Genomic DNA, 19,903 nt, shown 5'->3' with positions numbered 1-19,903 from the left:
TTTCAGTACTATCTACATCTACAACTGTTGTCTATAATTTAAGATGACCATCAAATATTTTGTTATTCAACTATAAATATCCTGAAAACAAACAAAAATGTAAGTGGTCTCATTTCAAAAATAATCTCCTTTCCCCCTGGAATACCAAGTTTCCTCCTAAATGCGGTCCTGGCCGACCTAGCAATTCGGCAGGTACATTTTCCGTCGTTGGCGGACGTCGGCGTTCGATGAAGAGATAAATTTTGAGTCGCGTCGAAGGGAGAAACTTTGTCAAAGCACCCGCTGGCGCGGGGCGAAAAGTTTAGGGGGGGCGGTTACGTGATCAATAGATGCTGGCAGGAGGCCTTGTGGAGAATTATCAGGGAGAGCACGCTGCGACGCCGATGATGATCTCGAAAGTTGGATGATGTTTATTTATTCAAATAGATATTGGGAAGATGATTCCCTTTAAGTCACTCACAAAATAAAAAAGTGTCACTGCATAAATGGGAAAAGTGTAAAAAAACTTATATGCTACCACATTACTAATGAGTACCGAACCTGACGCAAAGATGACACCGCTAGTGTTATATCACATGCCAAGCTTCAAAAGATGCATATCAACATGTCTATGAAAGCAGTAGAGTTGCACAAGTTCGGCTTGAATCTTTGAGATCTACTTGAGTTTGACTTGAAATTAGGTCAAACTCAAGTCAATCTTTCTGAAGAATAAGTCAAATCAAACTGGAAAATGGTTACAGGTTTAAAATTCAAACTGTTGGTCAAACTTGTTTGAAAAATAATTCATTTAGTAGAGATGCTTTGAATAAAACAAAAAGAAAATAGATTATTTCGAAGTTTTTTCCAATCAACTCCAAATTGTCGCCTCAAAATTTTTCGTGAAAAGTTTTCATTTCAGAACTTCTTACAAATTAAGTGAATGCTGCGCACAAGAAATCTGATACTAGTGCTCCCTGAGAATAAAAATCACAAGTATCATACAATAAAAAAAAACACTTATTTTTAACTTTAGGAATAAAGGAGCTGCCGTCCAAAAACTAATTTGACAATTATGGATCCAACGTTTCATTTTGTTACTACCACAAATACTACTTGGTTCAGAAAGTGTTCTTTCCTGCGAAAATTCTTCCTCATACAATTTCTTGTGACTCGGTAAATAATTTGTTCCACTTTTGGCATTTTATACCGTAGTTCTTTATTTTTACATAATTTGCACTTTGCAATTCTCATTGTCTTTGAATCGCCTGCTGCATTATAAAAAAATCTGTATATTTCTATTTCTTTTTGATAAATTCTGCCTCGTATATAGATTTTTTCTCATAGTTTTTGCAGGGAGGGGGATCTTCAAAATCAGACTTTCTTCTGGTATGTATGCGCAAGGTATAATATTCATTGATTACCTCCAAAAGGGCCAGACCATCAACAGCGATGATTATATAGCGTTATTGGATCGTTTAAAGGATGAAATCGTTACAAAACGGCCCCATTTGAAGAAGAAAAAGGTGCTGCGTCATGATGAAAATGCGCCGTGTCACAAATCAATGAAAACAATGGCAAAATTGCATGAATTGGGCTTCGAATTTTTTCTGCATCCTCCGTATTCGCCTATATTGAAGTGAAAGACTAATCGTACTACAAAAATGGTATCGAAAAATTGGAAGATCGCTATAATCGCTGTATCACCTTCGAAGGCAACTATGTTGAATAATAAAATCGAATTTTGCCAAAAAAAATGTATTTCACTATGGTAGACCGGGACTTTCCAATTGGCCTGTTATATCTTATAAATTGAATTTACAGTTCTTTCATTTTCATTTTCATGTTCTCATTATCAAGGAAAGGTCTAAGAGCTTTTGTTAACATGAAATACCCCCATTGAATTTTCGCTAAGAATTCACCCCCTAAAATCTTCTACTCCATCGATCCATATCCATGGAAACAATACAGCGTCAAATGAGAAAAAACAGCCCTGCTTATGAATCCAACCGAAAAGAATATCTGGAAACCTAACGAATTTTGTGATGATGGATGATGCTTATCGAAACACATAGAAATGTGTTCAGACTGCTCCCATGATGTCTCTTCATTGTCAATAATCTTCGACTTCGAAAGATAAACGACCTATGCGATGCGGTTAACGCAGCTACTAAATCATTTATTATGATTTATCGAAATCGGGTGTCTTGTATCTCAGAAAGTAAGGAAATTGACGGAAACTATAAAAAGAAAACGAGAAGATGTCTGAAATGGTGAGAATGGGGTTTCGCTTCTGTAGTTAAGATTGCAGCACCTCTATCGGTCGACAAAGGAACTATATGGATGTTTCGTCATCGAATTTCTAACCTTTCATGAATAAATGTATATTTACCCAATTTTTTATGATTGAATCATGTAATGGTTAGTATTAAGTGACTAAATGTTTTTTTGTTTGACAAATGGATAAAAACGAGTTTCGTGTATTAATAACACCGCCTTCTGATGGAAAAAAAAACTGTAGAAGCAAATCAATGGTAATAATAGGTGTTATAAGGACTATGCTTCATCGACAACAATGGTTAAAAGGTGTTCCAGGTTATGAAATGTAACTTTAATGAAAAGCTGATTGCCTAATTGAAAAGGCAAAGACGAATCTCTCCATTGAAAAGGTAGAGGAGTATAACAAGAAAAACAATACTGGTTTGGTTATAAAGATGAATTATTGTGTGAAGGGTAAGTGGCACAAAATCATCAAGATGGGATGAGAAAAAATGAGATCTGAATCCTGAGATGTTAGATGTTTTGTCTCAGCGTGAAATTCAATATCTCGAAATCTTATAAATGCAACGTACATAATGTGTGCCTGCTAACCTCTACGTGAAGTTCTGATCCTCGTCAAATCAAATGCATATTAGTAGGAGACAGAAACAGACACGTGGAAATTCAGTATTGATCCTGCAATTCTGCAAGAGAAGGAAATGTAAGGATATTCTGGCTTTCTCATGAACTGTATGAGAGGAGTATTTCTTATTTGTCACAAGAGAATACTTAGGATCTGATTCTTGGTGTCAATTGCAGTGAATCCGTTCGAAAGATGACATGTATATTGGTGTCAATTGCAGTTCGAAAGATTTCATGTAGACGGACGGCCGAACAGATGGACAGAATCGAATTCAAGGACGAATTCGTCATCAAATCACGAAATGAGAGAGCAATCTGTTTAAAGAACGAGCGCTCAAAAATACCTTATATTTCTGTAACCACAGATTGACTCAGGTTCATTCATGTAAAATTGTTGGGAATTCCGCAGGGCTCTGTCCTGGGACCGCCTTTATTTATTATGTTTATCCTTGGATCTATCGGATTATATTGATAAGGTATCTTGTCTATATTCGCTGATGAACTGAAGGCTATATGGACTTATTTGCAAGCTAATAAGGTGGTGTCACTTGAATACTTTGATTTTCAATATCCATAACACCAAATTTATACACTTCACTCGTATGATTTGATAATGAAACGTTTAGGAGAACAAGTCAGTTCCAGAAATACCGTTAAATTTTTGGGAGTGCACTCAGACTTTGCTATAAGTCGCATCAGTCTGTACAAAATAAGGTAGTTCTTATAGCGCTACCAGCAGCGTTAATATATTCAGTCCATTTCAAGTTTTCATGAGAGTTTGGTTTATAGCTTTCTCTATTACAATGTGATGTTATAGGGTAATTCAATTAATTGGGGTAAAGTGTTTGTAGCTCAAAAAAAGATATTACGTACAATTTCAACTAATGTGTTTATGTATTTATGTTCATATAACTACTTAATTTGAATGTTCTACTATTTACTAGGCTATTATTTCGAATAGCAATTCACCTCTTTCTATTAATATGTTGAATGTAAAAAGTTCAAGAAGTTGATAAAACATAAATTTCTCAAAAAGAACTATTATACTTTGAGTGAATAGATAGAGTATTTGTGTTGGTTTTTTCTCTGCCTTTTTCTCTCATACTTACTTGACTTATACATATTGGTATGTCTTTTAGGAATAATCAAAATAAGTATTATTAATGTTTATCCCAAATTTCAGGATGGAGGTTCATTCAAAACCCTCTCTCATCTATTCCTAGCAGTCCTTCCCTCGGATTTTTAATCATCTCCCGATTCCTTAAACTCAACTCTCTTACCCAGACTCCCTCGTGTTCCATATTCCAAGCGATGACATAATCTTACTCCATATTTGCCGCCGTATAAACTTCTCTCCGTGTCCCTCTTTCATTTGGTTAATTGTAAAAATTAATCCCTCTGCGGTACATTTTTCCATCCCGTTCCGCACACATGGGGAATTATAAACATGAAATGGGGATTAAAACAGACAATCTAACTTTTTCGCAATTAGGCAACAATGCCGTACAATTCAGAACCTGGGGAAATTTTATTTTAATACAGTAAATTAATCTAGTTTGATTAAAAACTTTCACAAATTCGCGCAGCTTTTCTTTCGGTTGCGCAGTTTTCACGTTTTAGTTTTATGTTGATATTCATGGAGCGATATTTTGCTTTAGTTTTAACCAGCGCAATTGAAGATATACAGGGTGGTGCACGGTCGATGGTAACTCAGGTTTAATTGAAAATTTGGTTTCTTGGCTGGGATACAGTGCTCTATCGATCTAGAATATTTTCCATATTCAGTTCAGTGAAGATTAATTTATCTCTGAATGGACTACATAAGTTGAGAAAAGGACGAAACTGAAGGAGATAATCAATCTTATAAATTCCTGGATAGTCATGGAATGATTGTCTTCAATTCCCGGTTTCAAGGTCATGCTTAGTATTTGGTGGGACAGCTCGGCGTAGTTTATTATGAATTGTTAAAACTGACTGAAACAATCACAGTCGATCGTTATCGAATGCAATTAATGCGTTTGAGCCGAGCATTGAAAGACAAACGGCCGCAATACAACGAGAGACATGATTAAGTGATTTTACAGCATGACAATGCTCGATCCCATGTTGAGAAAGTGGTCAAGACATACTTGGAAACATTGAAATGGTCCTACACCACCCGCCGTATTCTCCAGACGTTGCTCCCTCGGACTATCACTTGTTTTTTATCAATGACACACGGATTGACTGACCAGAACTTCCGGTCTAATGAAAAATTGGATCGATTCGTGGATCTCTTCAAAAGATGACCAGTTTTTTCAAAGCAGAATTTGTAAGCTGCCCGAAAAATGGGAAAAAGTAGTGTCCAGCGATGCACAATACTTTGAATCATAAATGTATAACCAGTTTTATAAAATAAAGCCTCAAATTTCGGGAAAAAAAGCGGAAAGCAAAATTGTACGCCTATGTACTAATGGCCTGAATAGTTAAATACTAGACATAATAATAATAATAATTAATTCTTGAAATTTTCATGAAAATCGATAACAGCGTTCAAGAGTTATACACACATAACACCTAGGATTTCATAAATTTTGGAAATGTTCCAACATTTATTTAGATCATCCAAATTTTCCTGGATTCGTACTCACAGAAGGTCTAACATGGTTCAAATTTCATGGCTAATGATGTGATCTCCAGAACTACAGAAGCTAGAGAAAAACAGAGTCACTTTTTCATCTTAAGCACTTGGTATTTTCTTCTTTTTTATATATTTTTTTTTGTACGATACATTTTTTTAGTTCTAATTTGTGAATACTGCTGTGGGTTTATAATAATAATAATAAACTCCTTTATTGGATACATGCATTCTACTCAGGGGCGAAGTCTAGCAATGCTATTCAACTGAATCCCCCGAGTAGAGAAAAACACAATAACAGGATTTACATTAAATAATCATATGAAAAAAGTGAATATTCTCCTGAATATATATTCTGTTTGTATTCCTGTTTTCTCAAATAAATAAATAAAAAATGAAATAAAATCTCTTTTTTCGAGAGACGAAAGAAACTGGAAACTGAGTGTCAATATGAATTACAATTGGAATTTTCTATTTTCATCAAACCTATATATTGATGATATCCCCATGACACAAAAACAATATATTCCTGTTTTGCTGAAAGAATCATTTCCCCTTCAAGTTTTGGGGTCTCTGATCCAGAAACGAAACAATATTCCTTCCCTTCCAACCTCACACTCATACGTGATCTCCACCCTATCCAAAAAAAATTGCCAAAACCTCCACCGTCTACATCCCCATTCACAAACATCTAACTTCTTACGCCACCACATTCGTGGGTGTTTTCACCTCCGAATCTTCGCCAAAAACTTCCAGTAACCGCTGGAATAATAACAAACCTCCGAATCCAACTCCAAGCAACCTCCATGGAAAACACCTCTTGAACGCAAATTGCATCGGACCATCCGGCATTATTCCTAGAGTGTTTGTGTATACCTAACGAATGTTTCCTTTATAAATCCAGAGGAATAGGGAAACTTTCCACATTCCTGAAAGCATTTTCAGATGGCTGCCTACGGCAGCTGAACTAAGGTAAATTTAATTTCGGTAATTGTCCAAAGAAGCGTTCTCAGCACACGTAAATGAGTGCGCAAACTTGGAAAAGTTACTTTACATCTTCTTCGCGACGTCTGGAATTAAAGCTGGAAAGCATTGTGAGAAAACGATCGTTCGAAAGCGAGTCCTTTTCTTCCTGCAAGCCATCGATTGCAGGGAAGTGCAACAATAGGGACGATTACATTGTTTGGGCGATGTTATGGTACACAACGATTCATTTTGTCCTAATGTTTTATGCTGGTAGGAAGAGGAGAGCTGGAAGAACGCTTCGCGAAATTTTGCTGTTTTACATCTATACTCAGATTTCTATTTCGGTTGGATCTGTTGTCATGGATATATTGGGTATTTTCGAGTACCTTGGGCGGCTAGAAGGATGAAAAATATTCAATTCAACAAAGGATTCGCCATCACTGACCATTTCCAGCTCAACATTCCAGAAATAATGACAAAGTCACGAAATTTTCATCTGCATAAGTTGTATAAAGGATACAATTTATTAACAAAATATTCTTGTCATTTTATTTTAAGGGCAAGAGTAAAAGGAAGAAGCTAGTCTCGTTGATCGTGTGGCGAAAAAAAGCAATTAGACATAATGTCTGCCTACTATAAATGTACCTGCATTATTGTAACAATGGTTTTTCGTGGTACTACTGTACCCCTACCCTAATTAGCGTCCAGGCACCAAGATAACATTGCGCAGGCTTACAACTTAGAGAATAAGAAAAGGAAGATGAAATATGGGGTACAATATGATTTTATGTTTGTAACCCAGGTATAAAACGGGAAAGAGGAGGGTTCAGTGAAGTAAGTTACGAGGTGATGACCAGTTGAGTAAGTAGAGTGTTCAAGGATGTTTTCAAGTGCTGTACCAAAATAAAGTTCTCGTCTGTCGTCCATCAGTGTTTCAATAATCCCCACGAAATCGCGATACCCCAAAATCGCTTATACGCCACAAAATGTATATAATTTTCTAATACTGATCTGAGAATAAATTCAAACGATAAAGGAAAAAACATACTACATTCGACAAAATGCAGTTAGACATGTCGATTGGCCTTGAGTGCATGCAGTCGACGCGTCAATTCACTTTTGTGACCACACCAGTTCGTTTCGAGGTACAGAGTTGAAATATTAATTATGTTAATCATCAGTGCTTTGTAGGAATTCCACATCATCAATTTTTTGGCGAAAAACGAAAAGTTACCATAATAATAACTTTTTTTCATTCGCAATTTAAAAATATTGAAATACTACAATGTAAATTAATATCTAGGGAAATTATTTGAAAAGTCTAGGTATTGAATAGGTTACTGAGTCGGTACGTAGTGGTGTTCCCTCTGAAGATTAGAATGAAAATGAATTTAGAACCCATACACTTGGTAGTTCTGACCCATTTCAAAACATTCCATCAAAAAAAAAGTATGGAAATAAATCACTCCATTTCGGAAATACTTTTTTCGCCGTTTTATTCGCACAATGATTCGAGAATTCCGACCCTTTTAAAATTTTAATAAAGTCGCCGGGAGAACAAAAACTTCGACTGTCGTTTCCATCCATTTTTCTTGTTCATCCAATACTCGTGGGCCCTGGAAGGTTTTTATGTATGCAAATGCGAAAGGCGGCCATAATTTCGCGATATAGTGTACGTTGGGGGTGATCGTGGTAGTTTTTATTCCATTCGCCAGTTTTGTACCCCTGTTCTTCTAGCGCAGTTCCCTCTCCTGACAGATCCCCTTAGCGGAAGGAATAAATTTCGTATATCCGCTTAACCATATTTCTGTGGAGTTGAATAATAAAGGCTGTTTCAATAATTATTGGTTTAGTATTTATTATGATAAATCTTTGGGAGCGTACAAGAAAAAAATGTTGAACACCTCCACAGAATTTTACATTTGGATTCAAAGGTTCCACACATTCCAACAAAATATGGACAGGGGAGATTAAAATTTTTTTTTCTGATAAATCAGAGTACCACATTGATTCTTCCACACAGTATATTTTCCGAGTTCTGAATTTACTAAATACTTCTGAAGACAACAATAGCAATAGCTGTGGGTAACTGTCTTCTACCATAAGTTTCCTATAAGAGAACATACTAGCACAACTTGAGGGCTACTGTCGGCTATCGGAAAATCTGGCATATACAGATTTTCGTCGATTTTTCGAGGTCATTCGCACGTTAATTTCGAAGCATACAGATGAAATACATGAGAAATCTATCGGCAATCTCTGTATTCCATAATAATTTGCAAGAAGTATGGAATCCGCCACATTTCTCTTTTTCCGAAATGTTTCGTGTACCGAATATTCCTGTGGGGACATTGTAATGATATCACTTATTATTTCCAATTGTATCTGGTCTCCCAGATACTAGAACTGCCTGATTAAAGTCACCCAAACTTTTATGGAATAATACCTTCTTTCAATCTAATGAAAGTGACAAGGAAATTTGCCATTCGGAATGGAATTCTTGTAATGTCTTCAACAAAAGTCAAATCGTTGATTCTGCAGAGAAAGTTCCAGGTTTTAATCTTCCTAGGAAAATTTGGTGTATTTTAAATCGACTTAGGACTGGTCATGGTCGTTGCAATAGTATGCTCTTCTAATGGCATTCTATTGAAAGCCCACTATGTGAGTGTGGTGTAGAAAAAACCATTGATCACTTGGTGAATACTTGTCCAGTTCATAAATTTCATGGTGGTTTCCAAGCTCTCCATTCAGGTTCAGATTCTTTTTTAAAATGGGTCGCTAACTTCAAATCAATGTAATGAAGACTGACATTTTTTACTCCTATCTGGTTATTTTCTTTTTTTTTTCAAATTAAATTATGAAGTTTTCAACCGTTGGTGAAGAGAAAGAATGGAGAAGATTTTGTTTGAATGAAGAGGAAGCCCTTCAATATAAATATATCTGCTTATTCTGTAAACAAATACACAAACCAGTCACTGCAACTATGCGGGTAGAGTTTTTGCTGAGATTTTTATCTGTGCTCTTGTATCATACGTATATATGATACCCCGTTTACATTTTCTCTACTAATACTGAGATTACATCTACACATGCTTTGTTGTTTGAAATTGATAATTGTTTGTATTGCTCTATCTTAAAAGAATATATATTTATAGTTACATCACTACTGCCGCTTCTAACTTTTCAGCAAACTCTCAAGAAGAACTAGAGTACTGATTCTTGTGTACTCGCAATTATTTGAATAATCTATATCTATAATTATTATTTTTACTCTGTAGCGCTAAGCGAACTGGTATGCTTACAAAAGCGAATTGACGCGTCGATCTTGTCTAGCAAGCAATTCGTCGCGTCGACTGTAGTATGTTTCTGCCTTTATCGCATAGGTATAAGTCTAAAAGAGTACAATGGGCGCATGAATGAACAAGCACTCAAAAGCTCCTTACTTCGCGTCAGCGCTTTCCTCATTCCTATGCAAACGCACCATAGATTCCCACTCGTGTCCCTGTACAAAACCCCACACAGTGGGCATCATAGAAAGAAAACAGCCTTCCTCTATCGCATTCTGTTGCATTCACAGCGAGATCTGCTCTCAGAATCGACTAGGGAGGGGGCGCGACGGGCTCTCCGCCAACTAGAAACCCCAATGCAATTGACGAGACCGCAGCAAATGCAAATATAGTCTTTGTATTCGGCGAGAATATCCCGGATCCCAGCTTACCTGGAACCCCGCGACACTGTGAATGCCAAACGATCCCATAATTACTTATTGATTCGTCTGCCGACCTCCCCCAGTACCGTCCTGCCCCCGATACGTCCCGATTTTGCGCCAATTATCGCCCGATTTTATCACGATTCACTCTCTACAAGTCTACGCTAGTTTTTAGGAATTATATCAACAAGTTCAAGTAGACGGGAGGGTTGCAATTAGTCTCCAATTATTCTGTCTTTTCGTGGTTTCAAGCTTGATGGATAGAGTATGAATATCCGATAGGAATTCAATTTGGTTTGCACATAAAATGAAGGAGGTGGCTTTATATTACAACATATTTATCTAATTGTTCTCTTCATCAATCGTTTCCTCCTTCTCTTCCTCCTTCTTTTCCTCCTTCTTTTCCTCCTTCTTTTCCTCCTTCTTTTCCTCCTTCTTTTCCTCCTTCTTTTCCTCCTTCTTTTCCTCCTTCTTTTCCTCCTTCTTTTCCTCCTTCTTTTCCTCCTTCTTTTCCTCCTTCTTTTCCTCCTTCTTTTCCTCCTTCTTTTCCTCCTTCTTTTCCTCCTTCTTTTCCTCCTTCTTCTCCTCCTTCTTCTTCTCCTCCTTCTTCTTCTCCTCCTTCTTCTTCTCCTCCTTCTTCTTCTCCTCCTTCTTCTTCTCCTCCTTCTTCTTCTCCTCCTTCTTCTTCTCCTCCTTCTTCTTCTCCTCCTTCTTCTTCTCCTCCTTCTTCTTCTCCTCCTTCTTCTTCTCCTCCTTCTTCTTCTCCTCCTTCTTCTTCTCCTCCTTCTTCTTCTCCTCCTTCTTCTTCTCCTCCTTCTTCTTCTCCTCCTTCTTCTTCTCCTCCTTCTTCTTTTCCTCCTTCTTCTTCTCCTCCTTCTTCTTCTCCTCCTTCTTCTCCTCCTTCTTCTTCTTCCCCTCCTACTTCTTTTCTTTCAAAGTAGGTGGAGTTTTTTGTCACTTCCAGTTCGGTAAATATTTTCATAAACTTCTATAACCTATCGTTGATTTACGTATTAATGGGCTATCGTCTTTACTTTTTGTGTTTGTGCAAGATTTTCATATTAGTCTTCAGATCATGAATCTTGAAGGTTTATTCTCGCCTGTTATTATATGGAAATAAATAAATGAATAGAGAGCATTACCAGAAACAAAGGCATTGCTCTGGATAACTCCTAGGCCGTTCATCTCATGTCATGACCCTTCACTGGGAATGTGTGTTCATGGCAAGGATGACTAGATAGCCTCTAATTAATTATCGGTTCATTACATCTCTCCAAAATAAATTAATGTATTTACATAATATTTGACCTATTGATTTTCCTTCGAGCGAACATTTGTATTTGATCACTCATCAGATGAAATCAGTCATGTAGAAAAATCAATAGCTCGGCTCTCTTCACATTCAACTTCTGTAACAATGCCCCTGTATGCCATCGATTCCACTGAATCATTTAGAGCGAGGGTTAGCCATTTTTTCGCTTTCTACTGAAATATTGATAAGATGAAAGATAATGTAAAGGACACGGAATAGGGAAAGAGGGTGAGCATTAAGCTCAGCTAGTTTAGTATCCCCATCCATGTTCAAAAACTCATAAAAATATTATCAGTTCATTATTTTCAGGTAGAAAGGTTAGTTTTTATTCATACTGTGAAAGGATATGAATAACCTTCAATTTTCACACTTTTTAATACAGGAAGCAATAAATCATACTCTGAATTCATAAAGTTATATACTGATACATCTAGATGAAATATATTCCAAACCTTGAGTAGATATTGTTCAACATATAGAGAAGAAAATGGACTAAATAAAAAATATTATGGTTCATTAATAATTGCTAATGAGATTTCCCAACTGTCTAAAGATGTTCAACAAGAGAGATAAGCTAATAGTTTATTTGTGAAGGAATTCGTCATCCGTGCGTCGAGCATTTTCGTTGAGAATCATTCTCAGCTTCTCTGGATAATTGTGGTCAAAGAAGTGGACATAATGGACTAGTTTAGTGATGTTGATAATACTATATTCGACACGATAGAATTAAAATATAGAGCAAAACTGATAAATCAGTGAAAACATTTTGAAAATCCATCAATAAATGACTGAGAAATAGATTATTTAAATTTACGTATGTAAGCGCGGAACGTCTTTGGTCTCCGACTCGTCTATGACGTCACGCCACTTGCCTGTGATCGCTACACCATAAATTACGTTTAAATACTCAGCCGCGCCAAGGCTCTCGCGCCGTTTGTAGTTGTACAGTGTAGTTTTAACTCGAGTTTTGTTTTTATGTCACCATAATGGAAGAAGGCTTCGTGAAAGGACAAAGTTATTTTTACTCAATAACTTATTTCAAACCAACTTACACCTTAGTATTTTTATTATCAGAAATAGACAGCTAGTACTGATAGGTACTTACATCAAAATGATCTTCACACACATATGAGAAGTTTTAGGTCCAATTAAGTCACGCCACATTAATTTGCACCACTTCTTCCTTTGATTCATGTCATTTGGTACATGAAAAAACAATTTATTGGGGTGCTTGCACACATAGGCACAATACAATATTTGTAGTATTTTTTTTTATTTCAGCCATCGTGTAACGAACAAAACACGACACGAACGGCACAATTGATTGTAAACCAATGAATTCGTGAGCACTCTGCGAATACCAGTCGCCTCGTGTAAGTGGCGTGACGTCACACACTAGACTATGAAATTATTCTTCCAAGCGCAACTTCAAAGTCCCATAACTTTTTCATTTCTAGAGATATTTAAATGATTCTTCCACATTTTTGTTTCATTTTACTTGAATTAATCCTTAACAAAAAAATGAAAACTAGTCCATTGTACATATTTCAATGAATTCACCGCTATATAATGAAGATGAAACACGGTTGATTCGAAGAGAAGGAGAGTACAGTAATAACGACTCCTAAATAATAATCACATTAGAGAAGAAAGCACGTATTAATTTAACATGGCTACAAAGTCTCAGGCAACGTTTATAAATCAGGCGCAAAGTGTGTATACAGCAGACAAGTTGTGAAATATGTTCCATCCTGCGTTCACGCATCCTTTCCTCCTCTTAAGGTTCCCCTCAAATTCTGCTGCAGTGCAGTCTTCCTCCCGACGACCATCATCACGAATTTCTAGCGTTGTCTCAAGGATACGAACAAGAGGCTGCCTAACAGAAAGTCTCAGATATATCCTTTAGGGTCCACTTCATATCTCTTCTCTACGTGTCTTTTTTCAAGGATGTCTGAATATTTGTTGATTTTCGTCGGTTGGATATAATTTTCTCGAAAAAGGGTTACGGTCAAGATGGTCTTATTACATATTGTGAATTTTCTGAGGCGTCTGGCTGGAAAAGTGTTCTGGAGAAACATTAACAATTTGTTAGGGTGTCAAATACTGCTTTATTGGTAAAAGTGTGACTTTTTGTAGCGAGACTGAATGTTGAATGTTTGTACATTAGATTCAAAAAAATTTAAGCGAAGTCAATATATTCAGCCACATGTGAAACCACATTTCTTATATGTGGTTATAAATAGCTGCCAATGATTGAAATTTGACATTTCAACAGTCCTCTTTGAACTAACGGGTTTTTTTTTTCGAAGTATATAACTTTAAGTCGGCATTACTGTTCAAGATGGCAACCGATTTAACAGCTGTCAAGTGATTTATTCTCAGTTTGGTTTGGCAATTCATCATGAATAGATTCACGCCTGAACAACGCTTGCAAATAGTGCAATTTCATTTCGAAAATAATGGTTCTGTGCAGATTACGTATCGCGCACTACGTCCATTTAATTTTGTTTAGCGATGAAGCGCACTTCTGGTTGAATGGCTACGTCAACAAACGAAACTGCCGCATTTGGAGTGAAGCTAATCCTCAAGTGTATGTCGAAACACCGTTACATCCAGAAAAACTGACTGTTTGGTGCGCTTTATGGGCTGGTGGAATCATTGGTCCGTACTTCTTCGAAAACGATGATGGCCAGAACGTTACAGTCAATGGTGATCGGTATAGAGCCATGATTACTAACTTTTTCATTCCTGAATTGAACAACCATGATGTCCAGGAGCTGTGGTTCCAACAAGACGGCGCAACATGTCACACAGCTCGTCCCACAATCGATATATTGAAATACACGTTTGGTGACCGCCTAATTTCACGTTTTAGATCTATGACTTGGCCTCCAAGATCTTGTGATTTAGCACCGCTAGACTACTTTCTGTGGGGCTATGTTAAGTCATTGGTCTATGCGGATAAGCCACAAACCCTTGACCATTTGGAAGACAACATTCGCCGTGTTATTGCCGATATACGGCCACAAATGTTGGAAAAAGTCATCGAAAATTGGACGTCCAGATTGGACTACATCCGAGCCAGCCGTGGCGGTCATATGCCAGAAATCATATTTAAAATGTAATGCCACAAGATTATCTTGCGGATAAATAAAATTCATGTCAATCGAATAATCCATCGTTGTTTTATTGCAATTTATAGTTCTATAGCTCTAAAAAAAACACCCTTTATTTGCCCATTTATGGGATTGGGCAACTAATCTAAAATTTAAGGATTTAATAAGGTGATTTCTGTTGGTTTTAGATACCAGCCACTACATTAGCTGATATGACATGAGGCCAAAAATTTTTAAGAATTGGTAATTGTATGAAAATCTTACTCAAGTGAAAGATGGCTTTTCCTAGGATCAGAAAAACTCCTACTCCTATTTTATAGAGCCCTGCAACAATTCAATATTGTTTCTTTCACCACTAGTTCCAAATAAACAATAACCCTTTCCCCTCTCCATACAACAATACACAATGAAACGAAGTTCAGCAAGGAGCAAAAAGATTTATGAAGGCAAGCCATGCCGCTTCCACATTCAATGACGTGTAATGAAGCTTATAAAAGTTCAATTTCTCGGATGGAACGTGGCAGCCACCCGAAAAACCAGAACTCTCCAAACTCATGGAAGTTGTTGAACGTCTCTCCAAGTGTGACAGAATATTTGGCAAGTCTTCCTACGCTGGTGTTGTGTTTAATTACGTTTGAGCCTTGCACCAGACAACATTGTGTATTTTTCCTCCAGTCGGTTGGCAATAAAACGACGAGACTGGGGACCGTTGAGTGAGAGACGTTTTCGAGACAATGTTTGAAATTTGCGATGACGGTTTCGAGTTGGGGGAGAGACTGCAGTGCAGTGAATTTCTTGGGGAATGTGTGTGGAAGGGTTTTCCGGATAGGAAGTGATGACGTGGATCTTGATGTGAAGGAAATTTGTTTAACATTTTATTTTTTCTAGAATTTGAATATAGTATAGTATTGAATCGAATAGGTATGTTGCGTCATATAAAAAAACCAAATTAATTTAGGTTTTCCACTTTAAAGGCCGTTTTTAAAATATAAAAATAGCATTTTTATTAAGTATCTTATTTCAATTCAATAAGTTTGATTTAAATTGTGTTAATTCTTATCGACTAGCATGTGACTGCGAACGCCAATCAGGGCAATTTGACGTCATAGCACTGAAACGTTTAGAATAGAAACAAACTAAACTTATCTAGAACTAGTTCATCTATGGCTTAGAACGTCAGATGATATAATCAAACCGACTTGACTGTCAAAATTTCGCAAGAGACTTGAAATTGTTATTTCAAATATAATCTAACTTGAAATTTACTTCTACAAATAATTGTTAAATGCAGACCGACGACATATATTGCAATATGTGAATGTACCTACATAAGGAAATTTCATTTGGAAATCTTTTTTTTTGTTCCAGCCTCCAAGACATTTCATATTGGTTATCTCTTCGAACTAAATTTGCTAGGAAAGTTTCCGAGGAACTTTTAAAACCAGGACTTGTGTATTGTACTGGGTTAGTTAGGTCTTTTGGAATGCAGCATTATCGACCCCATCTTGTGTTACCTCTGACAGTTGAGCATCGCCGACAACGATTACAGTGGTGCAGAGAACGTCAACATTGGAATGTGGAATGGCATCAGGTCGTCTTTTCTGATGAATTTCGATTCGCCTTGGGTGTTCATGATGGCCGAAGGGTTAGACGACGTTGGGGAGAAAGACGTGAACCTTAGTCTGAAGTTGAACGTCATGAACACTGGACAGTAGGCGTTATGGAATGAGGTGCTATTGCACGTGCAAGTAGGTCACCTTTAGTTTTTATTCGAGGTAACATGATAGCGCTGCTTTAACTTCAAGAAATAATAGAACCATATGTTCTCCTTCACCTTAACCTGGCTCGAGAATCCAATATTTCAGCAAGATATTGCCCGACCTCATGTTGCCAGAGTTAGTTTAAACTTTTTCGAAGCGACCCATGTGAATATTTTGTCATGGCCGCACAGATCCCCCGATCTTTCGCCCATAGAGCATGTTTGGAACATCATGTGTAGAAGGCTTGGAAATTTACCCCAGCCCCCATAGACATTGGCGGCTCTGAGACATGAAGTACATATAGCTTTGTATTGTATTCTTCAAGAAGAAATAGACCATCTTATTGCATCAATGCAAAGACGTGTTGGGGAGTTTATAGATAATCGCGGTGGACAAACACATTATTCACAAATTTATTTAAAAAATCCTTAACCCTTCGTTTTTTCCCCCAAATTTCAATCATTAACTCCTTGCTATACTATCTATGTTTTACCAAAAAAAATTTAAAATTCAAACAGCTCCTTCTGGGTGTTGCAGATTCTTTATCAGTTAGTACATCAACGTTCAGTACTTCTAACCCTGCATAAAACTATATTATATATTTTTGAATCTCCCATTTATCTTGCATATTACAATGTATTATTCTTCTGAGCTAAGCCACAATTTTGGCGCATCAGGCCATAAATATAAATATGTAGTGGTAATGTTATAAATAATATTACATTTATCGTTATTTGTTTTAAGTTCAATTCAATAGCTGATCTTCACTGATTACTCACTTTTACAGATCTCAAATGAATGCTCCAGAAAAATGAATTTGGCTATAACGAAGGCAAAGTCTATTAGTTTAATCTTCCTACTGAGAAGGTGTTGAAAAGTTAGAGGAGCACATATATCACTTTTGAAGTTGACAAAGTTGACGAATAAAGTCAAAATTTAAAAAAAAAATGTGTGTTTACTGGTTAAGTCCGAGACTTTTTGAGTCAAGTTTTTTTCAAAGACGTAGTTTCAATTTCCAGAAATATAATAATATGAGTTTCTTAACGCTACAGAGGAAAACGACCGATATTCATACCAGATTAACAAACGAACGAACGTCATCTGCCTCACAGTGGGGATCTCCCCTCCTAACCCATAGATCGTACGAGGGACTCAATTTTCGCCACGAAAAAATATCCACAAATTGAATGAAAATATCTCTATTTCACCAGTTCCCGAAGAACGGAACTTCGGCACAGATAACACTCATCGCATGAGTTCTCATAAAAGTTTCAGTATAGTTTCAGTATGGATTTCTCAGGCGAGGGACCTCTTCTGGGCTTTTCCACTCTCCGGGAAATTACTGGAAGTTAGGGAATCCTCGAGCGCTCCGTAACATTCGTCCTTTTTGATAACGAAGCCATGCACGGCTGAGTTGATGCTGGGGAATATTCTGTGTAGGCGCGTGCTGGAGTAAATCCGTTATTTGAGTTTCTGCGAGAAGAGATCGCTCTGATACACGACCTGGATGTTTCCTAATGACTGAGCATATCGGCTGAGCGAGACGTACGGATCCTACCATGATGCAGGCGAAAGCGTGGGTGAGTTCAGAATTTTGCCGAAAAAAAAATAATCCTTAGCGTATGTTGATGTAAGTTTAACTTCATACTAAAATTCCAATTCGCATATTTAAGTTTTGAAGAAGAAATTGAGAAATCCCTTTATGTGGAGTCAGGATCTTTTGAGCTCTCGTCATTAATCTATACAGAGTGAGTTTTAAGTATGGAAGGACTCATTTATCTCGGAAACTATTCGCAGGTTTTTTTAGAAATTTTGGTGTCATATGGCCTCAAAGTAATAAAGATAGATGGAGGGAGCATATGTCATTTTCAGTAAACAGATTTTGTCCCCAACATGAACTATCAAATTCGACATGAAGTGCGCGGAAATAAAACATATCAGTGATACGATATTTCACACAATTCGCGAGTTTCTCCACAAAGAACGCACTTCTTATGTTCCATAGTGAATCAACGTTTCATATCAACACAAAATATATTGAAATAGATACCTTTATCCACAATCACCTTATAATTGAAGTTTTATCCACACTTATGAACCGTATAAAGTACCATTTCATCCACTAGTGGAATAATGAAAAATACAATCTTGAATAATCACATTTTACTTATTTATTATTAATATTAACATCAACATTTATATTAATAGACATTTCGTTCTTCGTTTTATCATAATCCACTTCGTTTCCATTAATAACAAGCTTATAGTTGTCATCGAGTACTTCGACCACATGAATGAAATTGCATAGTTCTTCAAATTTAAAAAATACGATAGCATGACTTCCTCACTTATTGCTATTACCCTCCGTTTTTCTTTCCATTCATTCAATTCGGAAAATACTTTTTCATAATGTTCCCTGGACTTGGCAGGCAATAATTGGCGTGTTGCTTCTTCAGCTTCCTCAAGAAATATATCAGGAACAGAATTATATTCTTGCATTTTTCACCAACTTCGCAAATTTTCACAAATGGAGTCAATAAACAATCGAAAATACATAGCAACCATTCAACACCTCCCGATATTTTTGTATGTTATTTCAATGATTTTTGAGGTGACAGCCGCTGTTGGAGCAAAACGTCAAATCATTTTGTGATGAAAAATTTCCGCGATTCTGATTCTAAATGAATGTGATTGTGAATAAAACGTTGTATTGCATGCGTGTTTTAGATACATTTTATTTGCTTAAGAAATTTAAACGCTCGAGCTTCGCTCTCGCGTTTAAACATTCTTGCGCAAATAAAAAGGTATCTAAAACACTTATACAATAAATAACTTTAATATATCAGAAATTCAGAAAACAAACATCAAGCGCGCCAAACGACGTGAAACAACCGATGACACTAGGAGATCAAAAGTTACCAAGCCTTGGATTTCAGTAGGTAGATACAGAAAACAATAAATATTCTGCTTATTATGAATTCGACAATTAGGAAAAATATCAGTTTCCAAATATTCAAATTTGCATATTCAATCGGGAATCACTCAAATAAATATATTTCATTCAATATAATATACATTCATAACGATAGAGTAAAATTGTGGATTTGAAAATATTACATAATCCGACAACGTAATCTAACCATGTTGGGGACATCTAAAAATTGCGCATACTCCCTCTATCTATGTTTATTACACTATGGATATGGCCGATATTATGGTGGTATTTACATGGTTGTCAAATCTTTTCTTTTCCTGGAATGATAATGAATTTGTTATTTCAAATGTATCACCCTGTGAATTTTTTGTCTTTCGAAATATTCAAGAAATACTGAATATTTTTTATGTCATATTCGCTATACATATAATATGAATATATTAATTTCGGAGTCATAGTTACAAAACCTGCCAAATGCAGTTTTTCATTTACGATGGCACGCTAAGCCTTGTTTTCCGTCTTCACAACTACCTCCTCGTCTGGGACATCGTCGCTAATGGTAGGGGAGTGTGTGGTGGTTCTTGGCTAGACCGAGGGATGGCGTCTAATGC

General features: G+C 36.6%; 2 protein-coding genes across 3 annotated transcripts in view; both read right to left on the bottom strand.

Moving 5' to 3' along the window:
- Nucleotides 1-19,903, bottom strand: part of LOC123674454 (CUGBP Elav-like family member 4) — a 645,081-nt gene that overhangs the window by 619,765 nt on the left and 5,413 nt on the right. The gene's annotated exons all lie outside the window — the stretch shown is intronic.
- Nucleotides 10,512-18,856, bottom strand: LOC123677161 (UPF0329 protein ECU05_1680/ECU11_0050-like). Its single transcript, XM_045613710.1, has 2 exons — nt 18,719-18,856; nt 10,512-10,772 (listed from the first exon to the last, which is right to left on the bottom strand). The coding sequence occupies exons 1-2, from the start codon at nt 18,854-18,856 to the stop codon at nt 10,512-10,514; spliced, it is 399 nt and encodes a 132-aa protein (XP_045469666.1).

This window comes from Harmonia axyridis, chromosome 3, assembly GCF_914767665.1.
Source record: "Harmonia axyridis chromosome 3, icHarAxyr1.1, whole genome shotgun sequence".
NCBI lineage: Eukaryota > Metazoa > Arthropoda > Insecta > Coleoptera > Coccinellidae > Harmonia > Harmonia axyridis.
This window is presented reverse-complemented; position numbering and strand designations above follow the sequence as displayed.

Excerpts from the sequence above, each read along its gene's own strand:
- LOC123677161 (XM_045613710.1), bottom strand. The coding sequence starts at position 18,856 with ATGCAAGAATATAATTCTGTTCCTGATATATTTCTTGAGGAAGCTGAA. Across the intron at positions 10,773-18,718 it reads AATGGAAAGAAAAACGGAGG|GAGGAGAAGAAGAAGGAGGA; the intron begins GTAATAGCAATA and ends GAGAAGAAGAAG.